Source organism: Epinephelus fuscoguttatus, linkage group LG2 (assembly GCF_011397635.1).
Source record: "Epinephelus fuscoguttatus linkage group LG2, E.fuscoguttatus.final_Chr_v1".
Classification (NCBI taxonomy): Eukaryota; Metazoa; Chordata; class Actinopteri; order Perciformes; family Serranidae; genus Epinephelus; species Epinephelus fuscoguttatus.
In genome coordinates this window covers 28,525,669-28,542,032 of record NC_064753.1, presented here as the reverse complement: position 1 = coordinate 28,542,032, position 16,364 = coordinate 28,525,669, and the positions used below count along the sequence as shown (strand labels likewise).

The 16,364-nt window shown below is 41.5% G+C and overlaps 1 protein-coding gene across 1 annotated transcript in view; it reads right to left on the bottom strand.

Moving 5' to 3' along the window:
* Window positions 1-16,364, bottom strand: part of sbf2 (SET binding factor 2) — a 129,580-nt gene that overhangs the window by 85,060 nt on the left and 28,156 nt on the right. Inside the window, exon 3 of the mRNA XM_049596115.1 lies at window positions 896-1,033. Within this exon, the coding sequence (XP_049452072.1) occupies window positions 896-1,033 (138 nt within the window). The remainder of the gene's footprint in view (window positions 1-895; window positions 1,034-16,364) is intronic.

The following is a 16,364-nucleotide window of genomic DNA, read 5'->3' as shown; positions in this document are numbered from 1 at the left end:
TCAAACACAATCTTTTATGCATGAGTAAATCAAATGAAAAGCGCTGGAGGGGGGCGCAGGTCCATCCTCTCCTTAATAACAGCATCCCTCAGCCAGCTCACAATTTATTAGTTTCTATCCAAGCAGCCTTTTGTTTTCTTCTAATGCCTAAAAATCTGGAAGACATCAAGCATGCGACAGGCACTCCACAAGTCAAAAAAGAAAAGTGCTAAAGAACGTAAAAAATAAAGATCACCATAACAATAAGCCTAAAATGGAAAACAGAAAATGAGTCCAGTCACATTGCCCAACTGAAATATCCTGATGTTTTCCAAGAATCATGACAGACATACGAAGATGAAGCACATGATCATCATAAGAGCCCATGAAACTCAGGATAATCACTGTTGTGATCTTATAAGGCGGACAAGAAGCCTGCTGCTCTCAGTGATGTTATGCACAGCTTTTTAATGGAGGGATGAAGTGAAATATTTGTGCTACATCAGGATTAATGACTGTAGCATGGTGGCTCTGTGGTTAGCACTGTTCCTTCACAGGGCTCCGTCCTGCGCATAGTTTACATGTTGTTAGTATGGTCTTGTGGGTTTTCACATGCTGTTTGCTCCAACAGTTGTAAAACAGCTGTACAGTAAGGAGGACTGGAGACTCTATGACTGTGACTGTCTGCCTTAGCCCCCTGTTGGACAGAAAACATTTGCCCCTGTGAATTCTGGGATGAGCTACAGCTTCCTGTGACCGTGAAAAAGATTAAGTTATCAGAGAGAGTAAACAAATGAATCAATGCATGAATGGAAATGGCACAAAAAGTGCTCCAAATTCACTCACGCAAGGTTGTGAAACAACAGTTCAGTCCTAAAAAGTACTCACGCTGTGTTTGTGTGTGTTGCAGTCTTACCTGCAGATTGACCTCAGCCTCATAGAAAGTGAGGCAGGAGCAGTAGTGGCGGTCTGAATCGATATCTGTCAGCACAACGGTGAAGAAGGTGGGTGCTTTCCTGTCTCTGGACAACCTCCAACCTCCAGGCTGGCAGAACTGGAAAGACATGCAACAGAATACCATTACATTACGATATCATAGAGGGTAAATCACTGAACATGGTCAGATATAAACAGTATTACTGTCATTTAAACTCAAATCATTACAGAGACAAAATTTTCTTGGGCTGTGTCTGACTCAGAATCAGTCGAATCAGATTTGGCGGATCAATAAGAATATTCAGTTTCTCCTTCTTCCAAGTAGAGTTTGAGAGTTTGAACAGGGTTTGGCATACATTCACACAATAAACAGGTGAAGTTAGCCTTTCAAGATTATGTGTGCTAATTACACTAATGACAGATCATAAATGTGCAACATTTTTTAACGAGATTAGATATCAACCAAAGGCCAGAGCCTGTATTGTATTTAGTTGTTGCGAGCTGTAAATGCACCCCCTCTAAGCATAAAGTGGAAAATAACGTTTTCTCAGAGCCTAACCACTGGAAAAAGTCCTGGGCAGCTGCCTCTGTCTTACTCAGACTCATTCTGGCTCTGGGTCTGCAGCTGCCTGTACCGGACAGCATCGTGAGGGCAAGAACGCTCACTCTACAGCTGCATTTGGGGGCCGAAACGTCCGTAGAAGTACATTGACTAACGTAAAAAAACCACAGAACAAAACTAAAAAGAAAGACTGCTTGAACTGGAAGGAATCTCAGTCAGTCAAGGTGGTCTCCAACAGGTGAGTCAAGTCTTTGATGTTAGGGGGCAGCCCTAAAATCTTCATTGTGATTGTCAAAGATTTGAAACTGTTGAAGTTTCCCTCGAGACTTTCTGCTGGTAACCCAATGAAGCCTTAAATGGAAAGGGCATCAGCATATTGCTGCAGAAAGTCTAATCCCAATGCCCCACAGAGAGTGCAGACAGGACGTCCTGTTTCAGTGCAGCAATTACATCTGCTCATCGGAGCAGGAAGTGGCATGTTTAGTATTTATGTTCCTTGAAAGCCATCAGCGACAGTGCTGGCCATGCCACACTGCCTGTACTGTGTGATCATAAAAGGAAACGTGTTGAATAAGATGGAAAAATTCCTGCGAACTATGGTGGGTTTGTTTTTTAACTGGGAAGTAGGAATTCCCAGTCAGAAAATGTTTAACTGGTAGGCCTCCTGAAGTCATATTTCAGACTCAGAAATTCAGAAGAACCACACCAGCCCTGACCTCAAAACCCAAAATGGCTGCTCTACCCAGCCGTAGTAATATATAGTGTATTAGCACTTGTCTTATTTGTGTCTCATTAAATAAGTCGCACACACTGCTAACAATGGCGAGAAGTGTGTATTTCTAAAAACAACATCGGTTTTCCCTCTTGTTGTAGTGGAACACAGTCAGCTCTGGTGTGACGTCATTCCTAGATTTGACTTCCAAGGTAAATGGAACGCAGCATTGAGCAACACACCAGCTGAGTATAGTATAGCAGATTCATTTAAGGTTAAAACTGAGAGTAACCTTAAACATTTATTTATCCTGCCATGAGAATTAGATTTTATTCATCACCAACTACATTCTGAGCGTCTGGATTTAAGATTCGTTCTCATACTTATTGGTTGAGTCTTGAACACAAGTGGATAAAGCAGTATTGTCATTCTCCACGAATGAGTCGAGCTCTTCCAAGATGTTCCTGGAATAACCCATTATTCATATTTCCAAATATTCTGTTTATTGAGAATTTAAGAAGGACACAAATCAACAATTTTCAATGCATGACAGGGGAGAGCCATTTTTAGCAAATTGTGGGCACTTAAACTCAAAAAGACTGTTACCATAATAAAAAGCATGTTAAACAGGTTTAAAGTCTCAAAGGACCAGTGTGAGTCATAACCAGTACTGACACAAAACATCTGCAAAGTGTGGACAAAACAAGCTTTTCCCTGATACAGAGTTCTATTAGATACATACAGTTAAACAGTAAACCGATTTTGTAGATAGTTTCACAGATGTGTTCTAATGCACCAACAGAAGTGACAAAAATGTTGCTCTCACATAAACACTTGACTCTATAAGGCAATGATGAAACACCCGGTGTAGGATGGATGTATAAAGCAGAATGGACAAAACAAGAAAAATTAGGTGTTAATGATGGGTGTGGAGAAACTGATTATTTGAGACACACGCTAGAGATGAGAGGGCAGGCATTTGGTCAGAGAGATGAGTGTTTGTGTCTCGTCTCGCTTTGTTTTTGCTGGAGGCCCGACTGGTCCTGGCTCTGTGAAACAGTGTTTAGACTGTTCCTCGGGGGTTACACAGGGGATCACCGGACACATGGAGGAAGAGAGGAGACTGGGTAACGGAGGGGGCGGGTGAGGGCAAAAACAGATGGATTGATGGATAGATGGATCTGTGTGCAGCCAAAGACAAATACGCTGGCGAGGTAGCGTCTCTCGGGCAGAGAAGGAAAAGGAGTAAAGAGAGGTATGAAAGGAGAAGGAGAGTGGGAGAAGCGGAGATTAAGAGAGGAAGGGAGGAAGAGAGCGGAGGGGGGAGGATTTGGCTTGTTAAACGTTGAGGTTCTGACCAGGATGCCACCATCCTCCAGCAGATACAATAGCTTGCAGGAAATCTGTTAAACCTGCTTTGTGGTGAGGTGTGTGTGTATATGTGTGTGTGTAGACAGAACAGGACTCAAGGACAAGTGTAGATAACTGTGATCCTGGCCTAAACTATTCCAACTATGCCATTCATTGTTGTCAAAAAAGAGATAAACACCCTTGGGACTGCATAGTTGTGAAGATCACAGAAGATACAGCATCCTGTGAGTGTGTGTGTGTGCATGTATGAGAGAGGGACCGACTGTAGGGAGAGCAGCATGCAGAGAGCATGTGGAGGCGCGATTAATTGACTTCCCTGATATTAAATCAGTGTTTCCTTTGAGGCGTTATCTCGCCTGTAGGTCTGCAGAGAAACACTTGAGGGCTGGCGTAGATTCAAATACACTTTAGGGAGGTCAGTGTTTAGTAAACTTCACTTTATCCAGGGACCATTGCATCCAGACAGACTGCTGACACCATTTTACATACAACTTATGGCTGTCTGACTAAAAGATGAATGATAGACACACTTAAATGTTGTTGCTGGACGCAATATGGACTTTACAAATAAGGATGTTCCTAATGACTAATGTCCCTGATGTTAAACAGAAGTTTAAACTTGGACTAAACCTGAGAAAACACTTAGAGAATAGTCAAAATTGAGCACAATTAAATCTATGATGTTAAACACTGTCCAAAAGAATACTGTGTATATTCTGAGAGCCATCTGAAATAGATAATCTCACTTTTGAAGATTATTTTTGGGCTTTTTTCCTTTAATGTACAGAACAGAGTGAAATGGGGTGAGAGAGAGAGCGGAGGTTGACATGCAGCAAATGGTTCCAAGCCGGAGTCAAGCCTGCGACCGCTGCAGCGAGGCATCGCCTCTGTACATGTGGCGCTGGCACTATCCACTACGCTACCGACACCCCGATAATCTCACTTTTAAATAACCAAATTGTATTTTAAATGCTGCAGAAATGTGTGGCACTTTGCACATTATCTTACAAAACATGACAACAAAATAACATTTATTGAAAACTAGATTTTTTAGACAGATCTTCTGGATAAGTGTCTGATTATTATAACAGCATTTTCATTGGGGGAAACGCAGTCACAAAAAAACAATAATTATTTTATTAATTACATTTGAAGGACTAGTATTTCTGGTGCCAACTACTGAGGGTAGCAATGTTTAATAGTCTAGTCCACTAATTGCACATATCCCTCTTTATAAACGGGGCAGTTCAATGAAATTCATTAATTAATTCATGTTCCGAAACCACTAATCCTGTAAGACATGATGGGGGCTGGAGCCGTATTCCAGGCTGACATTGGGTGAGAGGCAGGGTACACCCTGAACAGGTCGCGAGACTATCACAGGGCTGACACATAGAGACAGACAAACATTCACACTCACATTCACACCTACGGACAATTTAGAGTCATCGGTTAACCTGAATGTCTTTGGACTGTGGGAGGAAGCCGGAGAAAACAATCTCCGCACATAAGGGCTCCCCCACCCTGGGGTTTGTCTACAACAAGTGAGTTTGCATCTAACACAAATGTGTTCACGTGAGGTTTGTTGTTGTGAACAAACTAATTGAAACAGGCTGAGTGTCTTATTGATGATTTCTGAATCTGTCCTGCTTTTCTGCAATTTTTGCAAAAGCAGGGAAACTCTGGAGCGTTCTGCAAATACTATTTATCATTTTAAATTTAACTGTGCACAACCCTGTGTAAACAGAAAATATGCTTATGCTATCTGTTTAAACATCCAACTTGAAAAATGATGTCACTTGCAATTAAACACAGAATGCAGAGTGGATATAAACATGTGGCTCATCCTAGGAGACAAAATGAATAAAGAAGGGATTCAAAAGCACTTGTATCAAAAATGGTCACAGTGCTAACCACACGAAAATTAATAAAGCCTTCGGGGCCTTTTTTCTCTCTGTAAGTGCTTTGTCCTGCTGTGATACACTCTGCAACCAGGAACAGCAAATGACGCAGGACACATTACCAGGAAGCAGCGGAGCTGCAAGAACAAGTGAAACCACTGACGGTCACAAGCTTTATTATACATTTAACTACAGTATGAAAGAAATCCATGGCAATGAAACAGGTGCAAAGGTCAACGTGTAGGAAACATGGTCTTTATACAGCATACGCACTTGCACACAAACACGCACACACTGCAGAGAGAAAGGACATCTCCGATTCCCAAATTAGACTGTAGTCAAGTGACAAAGGAACACTTGCTGTATTGATGTCAAAGCCGAGTAAGCTGCTGTCTTCCAGCTAAACCCACTGCATCACATCATGTGCTGCTGCCTGGTATGACTGACTCCCTCCCAAAGCACTATTCACCTACTCATCCAGTGACACTTGATCTGCAGTCTGACCTCCTAAGCATCGTCACAGCGAGCTTTAAGAGCAGCATCAATAAGAAGGAAAAAACAAACAAACAAACAATCCACACACGGAGGCTTTGCCTTATCAGAACACGGCTGCAATCCTACACCGTGACGAGGCATTAAAGCCTGGTCAGGTGGGCGCAGGCCAGATATAACTAGGGCAGCAGCCATTACTAAGGATGACTCAGGACAAAAAGACAGGCAGTACGGTATCTCCCTTTAAAGCCAGCTTTGTCTTTCTCTGGTATGATACGGCAAAAACGTGGCTGGAAATGGATTTACTGTGTTTTTATTATGACCCAAACATGTGAGAGTCGTGTTCTTAGGGAAATACAAACAGAATTCAAAGGGTCATAAAACCTTTAAAGAGTTCCCGTTACCACAAATGAGCTCAATCCCGCAAATGCTTTTGGAGGGGGGCTTATTTCATAATTTGGTTGAGTTACAAACCCAAATGAAATCAGGCACCAAAGTTGTTCCATGTTTTCTCTCCACAGCAATAAAATGTGCTTAGACTGAGCTGTCTCCTCCAATCTGAGTATCAGCAAGAATGAATGACCTAAACTTAAGTGGGGAGAAAAAAGAAAACATTTTCCATACTCCCCTGACTATGATGTACATCATGTTGTGGCATGGAACAAAGAAGAATTTCAGGAAACAATGTGTCCTCGGAAGACGTAGGACAACGTTCATAGAGTAAAAAACATACAACATACAAACAACAGCAAATCTGGAAGTGCAGTGAAAAATAACTAAATGTGACTGCCAGACGATCACAAATCTTGGAGCAGGTATGAGAGTAAAATATGTACAGTAAAATAATCTAAATCCTCCTATAATCATCCGAATTTCCTAGAAAATTCTAGCAAACTGTAGACAGAGGCTGGATGTAAAGTTCCTGCCAAGACAATCACTGTGGTAAGGAAAACAGATGTGCATTACACGGTACACCTCAATCATCCTCTTCCCTTTTCCTTGTTCTTTCCCCATTCATGTGGAAGAGTCGCATGCCAGGAAGAAAACACAATGACGGAAAGTGAGGTGCGAGGTGTCAGGGAACAGGGAGACGGGCCGGGGGTGAGAAGGTCAATGGCGTGCTGCCTGCCCAGAACTCCAGAACTCCTCCTTTATCAGTTCTGCAGGATGAGCCACAGACAAACAACCAGAGATGGAAGCTCAAGCCGAGCAGTTTGGCGCACAAACACCCCCCAATTATTGTCTTAGCTCAAGGTCGGCATAATAAGTACAAGAAACAAAACTGTCAACAAAATGACCAATAGCACTGTTACCCAACCAATATTTAGTAGTTGCACTGAGTTGAGTTAATTTACTGCACCAAAGCGCAGCTCCATCACAGAACGCTCCACTGAGGTGGCATCTCCCTCCACTTCTATTCCTCCACTCTGCTTCCCCACTGTCACCAGCACTTCTGGTTTCCTTTTGCTGATTGGTTATGCAATACCCGACGCATATGGTTCATTTTAGATAGATATTTTTAGATGACGATGATAGACTACAGTCATTTAAAAAAAACACATCTAGTCAAGCGGGACAGGAAGAGTCATCGAGCAAATATAGCAAACTGTACACAAAATTTCAAGCTTCATAGATTCCATATGTGTAGGAAATGTAACACCTGAAAAAAGACCTACTACAAGATGTATTTTTAGTTCAAACATTAACGTTTTTTTTTAAGTCACGCACAGTCCAGCACGGAGCAGCCGAACCCCCAAGGTCCCTTGGGAAGATTTGCTCACTTCAGGGCAAATACTTGGGTTTATTTCAAAACACAGCATAAATTAAAAACATATGGCCAGTTCACCACATGCAACTTGAAAATAGAAATGCATAAAGAGGCAAATAAAAAGGACCCTTCAGGGAATCAGGCATTCCTGTGCTGAAATCAAATCCCCCGTCAGATTAATTCTCTCAATCTTACTCCTTAAACTAAATCTGGTGCGTCTCAGTGATGCTCAAGGCTGGCATGAAGGTCCCAAACATTAACTGGGCTTTATTATTTCTCAGTTCTGTCAAAAGTAGGTTAATAAACACCACATCTTCCAGGCATACACGGGTTGAATAATAGTTCAGGGGTTAGAATCTGCTGTGAAATATAGAGCACAAAAATTCCCTTTCAGGATCCAAAGAAAAGTCCATGGATTTTCCCGGCACTGTTTGATAACAGGTTTTCATTGTGGTAAACTGATATTAAAACCACTTGAATGGTATATAAACAAGCATAATCCAGTAAATTCTCCCATTACTGTGACAGAATCTGTCAAAACTGAGGCGAGTAGAGCAGGAAGATCAAAGCTTAGAGCATTATCGCAAAAACAATCAATGACGTCTGCTCAAGAAGGACTTGGTCTTCCAAGTATCAGCATGCCTGCTTATATAACTGTGTAAATCATAGCCTGAGAGTATGTCAGCATGCCGTACTTTCTTCAAAAGGGACATATTATGACATCATGACATATTCCCTTATTTTCTGTCACATATGGCAGCACAGTGATGCAGAGTTAGCACTGTCACCTCACAGCATGAGAGTTCCAGGTTCGGACCCACCGGCTGGCCGGGGTCCTTCTGGGATCCTTCTGTGTGGAGTTTGCATGTTCTCCCTGTGTCAGGTGGGTTCTCTCTGGGTTCTCCGGCTTCCTCCAACAGTCCACGGACATGCGCGTTATTGGTGACTCTAATTTCCCAGTGGATGTGAATGTGAGCTTGAGTGGTTGTCTGTCTCTATGTGTCAGCCCTGTGACAGTCTGGCGACCTGTCCAGGGTGTACCCCACCTCTCAGCCAATGTCAGAGGATAAGCAGTAATGGATAATGAATGAATGAATAGATGTATAATGTTACAATACTGGATGTTCAAAAATACAATAAAAATACATAAAAGTGATCTCTGTGAGCAAAAATCCATGGTTTCAGACCTTTCTGAAGACCTTTCCAATGTCTTTTCTACTCTTGGGACAAGCCAACGTGAGCGTGTGACACATTTTTTCATTTGGTCATCTGCTCCAGGCATGCTACTGCAAGTGATAACATTATGTAGTCCAGACTGCTACATGCTAAGATCAGGAAAACATGTAACCTTAGTTTCCGATGTAAATTTCTCCCTGATTTCAGATATTTTTGATCAAACATGTCTGTTGTTAAGATTTTGGTTTAGAACCTTTTATGGGGATTTTTGTCACAGTCAAAAGTGTTGCTTTACTCTACAGTCATTACCCCGCTTGAAGTACACTGCTACATGCAGCTACATGCTAACATCAGGCATACATTTAATTTCAAGTGGTGATATTGTCAATTTCTCCCCAGTTTCAGATCATATTCCTGCTAGAACATGTCAGGTTGTGTTTAGAAGCTTTTATTGGTAATTTTTCATGACAGAAAGTGGTGCTCTTCTCCGTTATAGTCATTCTTTGGCTGCAATGATGATGCAGAGACGCTGAGATGCGGAAGACCCAGAAACGTTGATCAATCAGAACAGACTGGGCTTTTTCAGTAGGGGGGTCTTAAAGACAGAGGGTGAATACAGGTGTCTAGCACAGACAGTATGAGGGAAATAAAGTGTTTTTTGAGCATTTAAGCATGTAAACATGTTCTAGTCGAAACCCAAAATACAAGTATGAACCTGAAAATGCGCACAATAGGGTCCCCTTGAAAGTTATGTCAAAGCTATGTAATAACTACAGAGTTTCACAATTCAAGTGAGGTGTGTAATATTAAACAGAAATCTGGCAGGACAGTGTGGTTGGCTTTGCACAGTAAGCCATTCTGATTTTAACTTAAGTATTGGTGAATAATTGACAGTGACAACATGCTGTACCTGGATAAGCAGACATTGTAAAATCAAACACTAGGTACATGTGAAATTAAAACAAAACCAAAAAAAATGCCAGTGGCCTGTAAGCTGTAAAAGAATTACAGCAGCTATCAACAGACCATAACAACCGTTTCTGATTCTGGCATTTGTGACAGCCGCAGTGAAAAACACAAACACAACTGTCCTACTTGGGTTGTTGCTGGCCTCAACTTCAGACATTTAAAAGACGTGGAAGTAAAGGATGGAGACTTTTTGTGGAACCGGTGGTTCTACTGAATATTTACAACAACGGAGTTTGCTTGACATAAATATTTGTGAGACAAACGGTTACGTTTTATCGGATTTCAAAGTGGTGATGTCAAGAAGAGTACTGAGACATATTTCACAAGAAAGTATACCTAAATAACAGACTTATACTATTACATAACTGACTCCCATTGGTATACAGACAGACCTTTTTTTGTGGGAAATACAGCAAGCAGATGCAAGTGGCAGTAAATCAAACAGTACATTGACTGTTCTTCCATCAGTGCAACTTTAAAATCAAACCATGGTATTATTCTATCATTCGTTATATCTGTACTGTGCCTCTCCTAAAAACTAACTTTTTGACAAGATGATGAGCTCTGTCTGATTTAAGTTTGCCCTTTTGCCCTACAAAGTACCATGATGCCCCCAGGCTAAATGATCACATCTGGCCTCCAATCATAGACTGCATGCAGCGGTGCATTTGGCTTTCGAGCATTTCACCTGCTTCTGCATGTCTGTGACCAGGCTGTGGATCTGTACTTATGTATAGAGCATAATGATTGGCACATAGAGCTGTGCTCAGACTGTACACAGTGTCAACATGTCAGACAGGGGGCACTCAAGGTTGAAAATGTTCAAAACCCACGCTTAAAGTCCAAATGGCACGGCATTTCAAGAGTATTCAGCTTCGGCATCGTGACGTATTTCTGAGTGAAACAGGATAGGCGAGCAGGATATAACGATGGTAGGAATTTGATTTGATCGTTGAAAGTACAGCTATAAACAGGGAAACATGAAAAAGAACTGATATTATTTCCTCCACCAGAAATCGCATCACCTTTTATTTTTAAGTTCAATACCCTGGACATGTCATATAATTATGAGACTATTATTTATTTTATGCAGAATTTTGCTCATTTTTCCTCTTTAATTTTAATTCTATTAGTTGTTTTGTTTTTTGTTTTTTTTACTTTATCAGCTGACAGTAGGTACACGTGGCTGCTTTTGATTTCATGTGTAAACAGTCAACACAAAATATCAAAACACAGATCTGAGCACATGGCGTGATGAATGAAAGCACAAGGTAAACAGCTTCGTCCTGAGGTTGTAGATCAGTACAATGGCTGTCCTGCGTCAGACTGCTGTGCCCCGGCCTTTACAGCACAGTGCAGCGAGATAATGGGTGATAATGACCTGGCTGTGGAACAGGTGCTTCCTCCACTGCCTTGTGGGGGCCCTCCACCAGTTACAATATTCACCGCAGTATTCAGTCTCACTTCTGCCCTTAATAAGCTTAAGTCAAACCACAACAAGTTTTGTTCCTCCCTTGAATATACACTAGTGCATTGCGAGAAGTAAATGTGAATCCGTGCAGTACGTGTCAACGTGTTGAGTGAGTGGTTACTCGTACTGTAAATGGTTCCTACTCATGGTTCCTACTCAACTATTACTTCTCAAAAATAAACACAGATGCATGATGTCATGTTGCATTGTTTCTGCTGCAGGTTGGTTAGCTGTGTTTTCGCAATGTTTTTTGCTCAAAAAGCAAATCGCTAGAGACACACTGGGAGAATATTAACGTATGTCTCTAAAGCCCTGTTCAGCTCAGAGAGTCACAACGAGATGAAACCATTGTACGACGTTCAGGGGAAAAGTGGCAGCGGTGTTAAGTGGCCCATCTCAGATCAACTCAAGCAAGCTGATGGTGTCGCCTGCGACTCAGCATGTCAAATTGCCAGTTGATGGTTTTAAAGCATGACACCTATTTCACAGCCAATCAGCTTGTAGCTAGCAAAGTCAATTGGTCAAGAAAACTGAAAGCAGTCGGTGCGTTTGCTTGCTGTGGAATTTTCTGACAACTGCACTCCACCTCAACCAAGTGGGAGTCCATCTCATTGTAATCTTTGTGACTGTTGAAAACAGCGACAAGACATCGCTGTCCTCACAGTGTGTCTGTGTCAGATGATGGGTTGCTACTGCTGCTGCTGGCTGTATGTGCGCATTCATGCACATACCCCCTCAAAAAATAAAATAAAATAAAAACAACAACAAAAAACAAATACTTTAAGTCATAACTTGGAGACGCTACACCGTCTCCTCTAGTCACAGATGTTGCAGACTGGTGCATTGCAAGTAGCTGCAAATTTCAACTTGTCTCATCGCAAATCTGTGGTCTGAACAGGGCTTAAAAGCCCTACTCCTAAAACCAAACAGGGTTTGACATCCTCAGAGCTCCACATTCCCTTAATAAAGGCTAAAAATATTGATGAATGACAGCAACATAATATATTACTGAACCATTATTATGCTGTCAGAGGCTAAAATTACTCCAAAGAAATGAGTATATCCCACTTAGAATTTCCAAACATCCAGCTCATGTCAATAAGCGGAGTTCTTGTCAGCTGACAATCAGCAGGCGCAGCCTACAACACTTAATGCCAACACAAATGGAAACCATTACAGCTGAAAAGTTGTTGGCAAATTCTATTGAAGAAGTTCAACACTGAGGAGAACCTGAAACTGGGCACCACGTACGTCAGCATACATTAGCTAGTACTGGAAGTTTTAAAGCAAACAGACAGACAGATAATACATGCAGACAATGGGTATAAGGATTTCCTGCACATACAAGTATGCTGATGTAAGAATCCAAGTTATGTTACCAGCCACTGTGCCTGCAGTGTCAGCAGCAGTCAGTACATATTTCCTAACAACAGTGGCATTCACCAGTAGCCAGTTACTGTAGAGCTCTTTAGATGAGGGGGGGGGGGGGGGTGTACAGGATAGCCGGGGTATTCCAAAACTTTGCTCTTGGTTAGACCTGCTCACCTGACCACTGGCAACTGCATGTTTTGGCTGGCCACAGATTTGGTCACTTGTCATCATCCCTTTGGAGTTTTTGCTTGTTTGGACTCACAAACTTGGGTCTACCAGGAAAGAACAACTTTCCTGTAAGTGCATATGACAGGATAACAAGGAAAGAAACACTTAATTCCCCAAACAACTGCATATTTAAACAATAAACCGACAAGACAAAAAGCTTTTACTGTATTTAATCTGAAAGTATGTTTGCTCTCCAGCAAACTGTGGCTTCATTTCATCCTGTGTATTCCCATTTCCTGGTGAGCTCACAGTGCTTTTCAGCATGGAAAGTCCTGTCTGCTTGACAGCTCCAGCTTTGTTTCCTGATGTGTTTAGCTTCACTGGCACACGAAGCATTGATTACTCATGTGTGGATCTTCCTGACAAACACATGATCCCATTCTCCCCCCCCGGCTGGAACGGCATCCTGCTATGTGGAATGCACTGTTTAGTTTTTCTCTCATAGTTTTACAAACATCATAAGAACGACGTGCAGTGCGACATGTCAGGTTATGGTCACTTGAGTCAATCCATCAAGTCATACAATTGGGCTCCATTCTTTCATCTGTCTGTGGTTTGGCACAGGGCCTCAAACTGACTAACCAAGGCTGCTGATTATGAACATAAGCTTTGTCATGATTTACTTAGCCAACCTGCTGGGAAAACAAGGCTAAATGCATGACTCCTCACAGCAACAAGGGTGAGGTGAACTGAATCTGACCTGAGTCCAGAGGCTGAGGTCATACTCCAGTCCAGAGGGTTAGGTCATTCTGGAGTCCTGAAGTATACTTATTCTGAGACAACATGTATTTAAATTTCCAGCAGTCATTTTGAATTCCAACATGACACCAGCAGTTTAAACATTTTCTGAATAACACGAGGATCCTTCCTGGAAGCACCAAGTCACGTTCCTCTTTACAACCGGGATTTGGGGCAAAATGGAGGAGTTCAAGAAGTCAAAGTTCTAGACAAGAGAAATGGCACAAATGTTTACAGTCTGGTCAAGTCAGGTCAAATTCCTTCATCGGAGGAAGTTGGGCCCCAAGAGGACATTTTTCTTGTAGAATTTCATGTCTACATATTTTTGACAGATGAATACAAGTGGGTAAGGTGGCATTACCTATACAGTATCTGTGTTTGTTGCGAGTGCAGTAGGCTTTTGCAATCAGTGTATTTTTAGGCAAACAATTCCTACTAAAAATAAAGCAATCTCTCCAGTAACAGAACACAGAGTACAAAAACACTGTAATCCAAGTTTCACTCTGTTATCAATTAGACTTGGATTAGCCAGCTAAAAGAACACGTGATTTATTTCTAACAGACTGGTTTTTTTGTTTGGACGGAGGGCTCAGCAGTGTGGACAGGAAGAAGCAATTAACAAATGAGTGAACAAACTCCCAAATGCAAAAAGCAGAAAGACACACACAGCCTTCACATAGACATCATACACATACTGCTGCAATCATCTGATTACTGACTTCTCCAATGTCTATCAAGGATGAAAAGAGGCCAACCCAGAAGTCAGCATAGCCCCTGTTCCCTCGACAACAAAAAGCAATAGGATTTTTCAAGTAAATTTTGGATTATTGTGGAAAATAGGCTCTGAGACATAAAAAGTTCAGATACTTTTTGTTCAGCAAGATCATTTTCACAATTGAACACCATTTTAAACATTTCTGAAGCATATATGCAACCGCCAGAAGTAAAAAGCTAACCTCAGGCTATAAACGAACTACACCAAGGTCGCATTGCCACCACAATAAGGCTGTAAAGGTAATGTTTGGTGTTTAGTGTCCAGACAACCTCTGTAGTCTCATTTGGTCACTTTTTAGCAACTGCCTTTTTTAATTATGAGTGAGTCATTTACTGGGGTATTTTATGTTGTAGAGCACAACTTGAAAACCTCCTAAGCTTGTGTTAACCACAGGCCTTATTTCAGGCATCCAAACATAAATCCAATCAAAAAAACAGTGACTTTGAGACAAGGGAACCAGAAGTGCTAACATGCTAACTCATTTCCAGGATTTAGGACTCACTACTTCAGCACTCTATGCAATCAATCTACTGAGAAAAGCGCTCAGGTGTAGCTCACAGTGAACTGACTGGCTCCACAGGGGTCATATTTATGAAAAGAGTGGCTTTTTTTTACACCATCAATACATGTTTGACAGTACTAAGACCCAGAACAACGATATTCTCCTCCTTAAAATTCTAGATTGTAGAGAAGCACAGATGTAGCGCTTGTGTTGTCACCCTCTTTTTGGAAGATTGTTTTGAGGACTGGATTTGGGTTTACTGCTGACCACCATCTTGGCAGTTACTGAGGCCAGACAACTCAAATATGGGCAAATAGAGAAGTCTCGGTGGAGCTGCGGAAGAACAAGAGAGCAGAAACTATTACGTCTTTAGTGTGATAGACTGACTCTTTTGTCTATTAAGAAAACACATTAAAAACATCTACCTTCACTTTTACAGACCACCAAGACACACATTGCCAATTAAATTAGCTAGAGAGATGATGATGTTGTTTTAAAAACAAATTAACTTTTAAATTTAAGAAATATTTTGAATGTCTCTTGATCAAAAGGAAGACTAAAGAATGTATAGAAGTGGCCATGGGTGGAGCTGCATCTAAAGACACTTGTGCACTGGCTTTAGTTTCTGGCCACTGTGGTGACCACTTGTATAAAAATCTTTCTCTCCGTAACAATTACAGCTACCAGTATATATCTGAGGAAGCAGTGGTTCAAAAAAGCAAGTGACCGACATGGTATGCGGTCAGAGAAACAACTCTGCTTGCCTAGCTGACTGAGTGGAACAAAAAACCCACACCACATACTGTGTGTTGGACTGGACCAGTACAGGATTACTATTGTTCAGAGCTGCATCATCTCGCCCACTGCAACAACATGTGAGACTAGAAGTAGAGCAGGCTGAGTATTAGGCTGAGTCCCCCACTGTTGTCACTGTCAGACACCTGATGGTAAATGCTACAAGCCTTTAAAGGTGAGGTCAAGTCGCCTTCAGACTTGAAAACAAAGACATACGTCAGTGAGAGACAACATGCGACGAATGGAAAGGTGTGTTGAGAGAGGTCAATCTCAAACTGCTGAATGTGGCAGTTTTCAAAAATGTCTGATCTGCAGAACCACTTCCATATATTCATTTAGTACTTGGTAGTCAAATGGAAATGTAATCAAACCACTAATAATACTATTAACTGCATGCACTAATAACAAATTCAAGCTTTGAAAACATTTAACTCAACACAATTAAACCCATAATTAAATCAGAGCAGGATTACTTTCATTCATGATTGTTTTTTCTATTAATCAATTAATCATTTAGCTTATGAAATGGCCATCAACAGTTCTGAAAGCCCAACGTGATGTTCAAACTGCTTGTTTTTTTCTGTCCGACGGCTAAAAAATCCCGAAGTGCTGAATTTA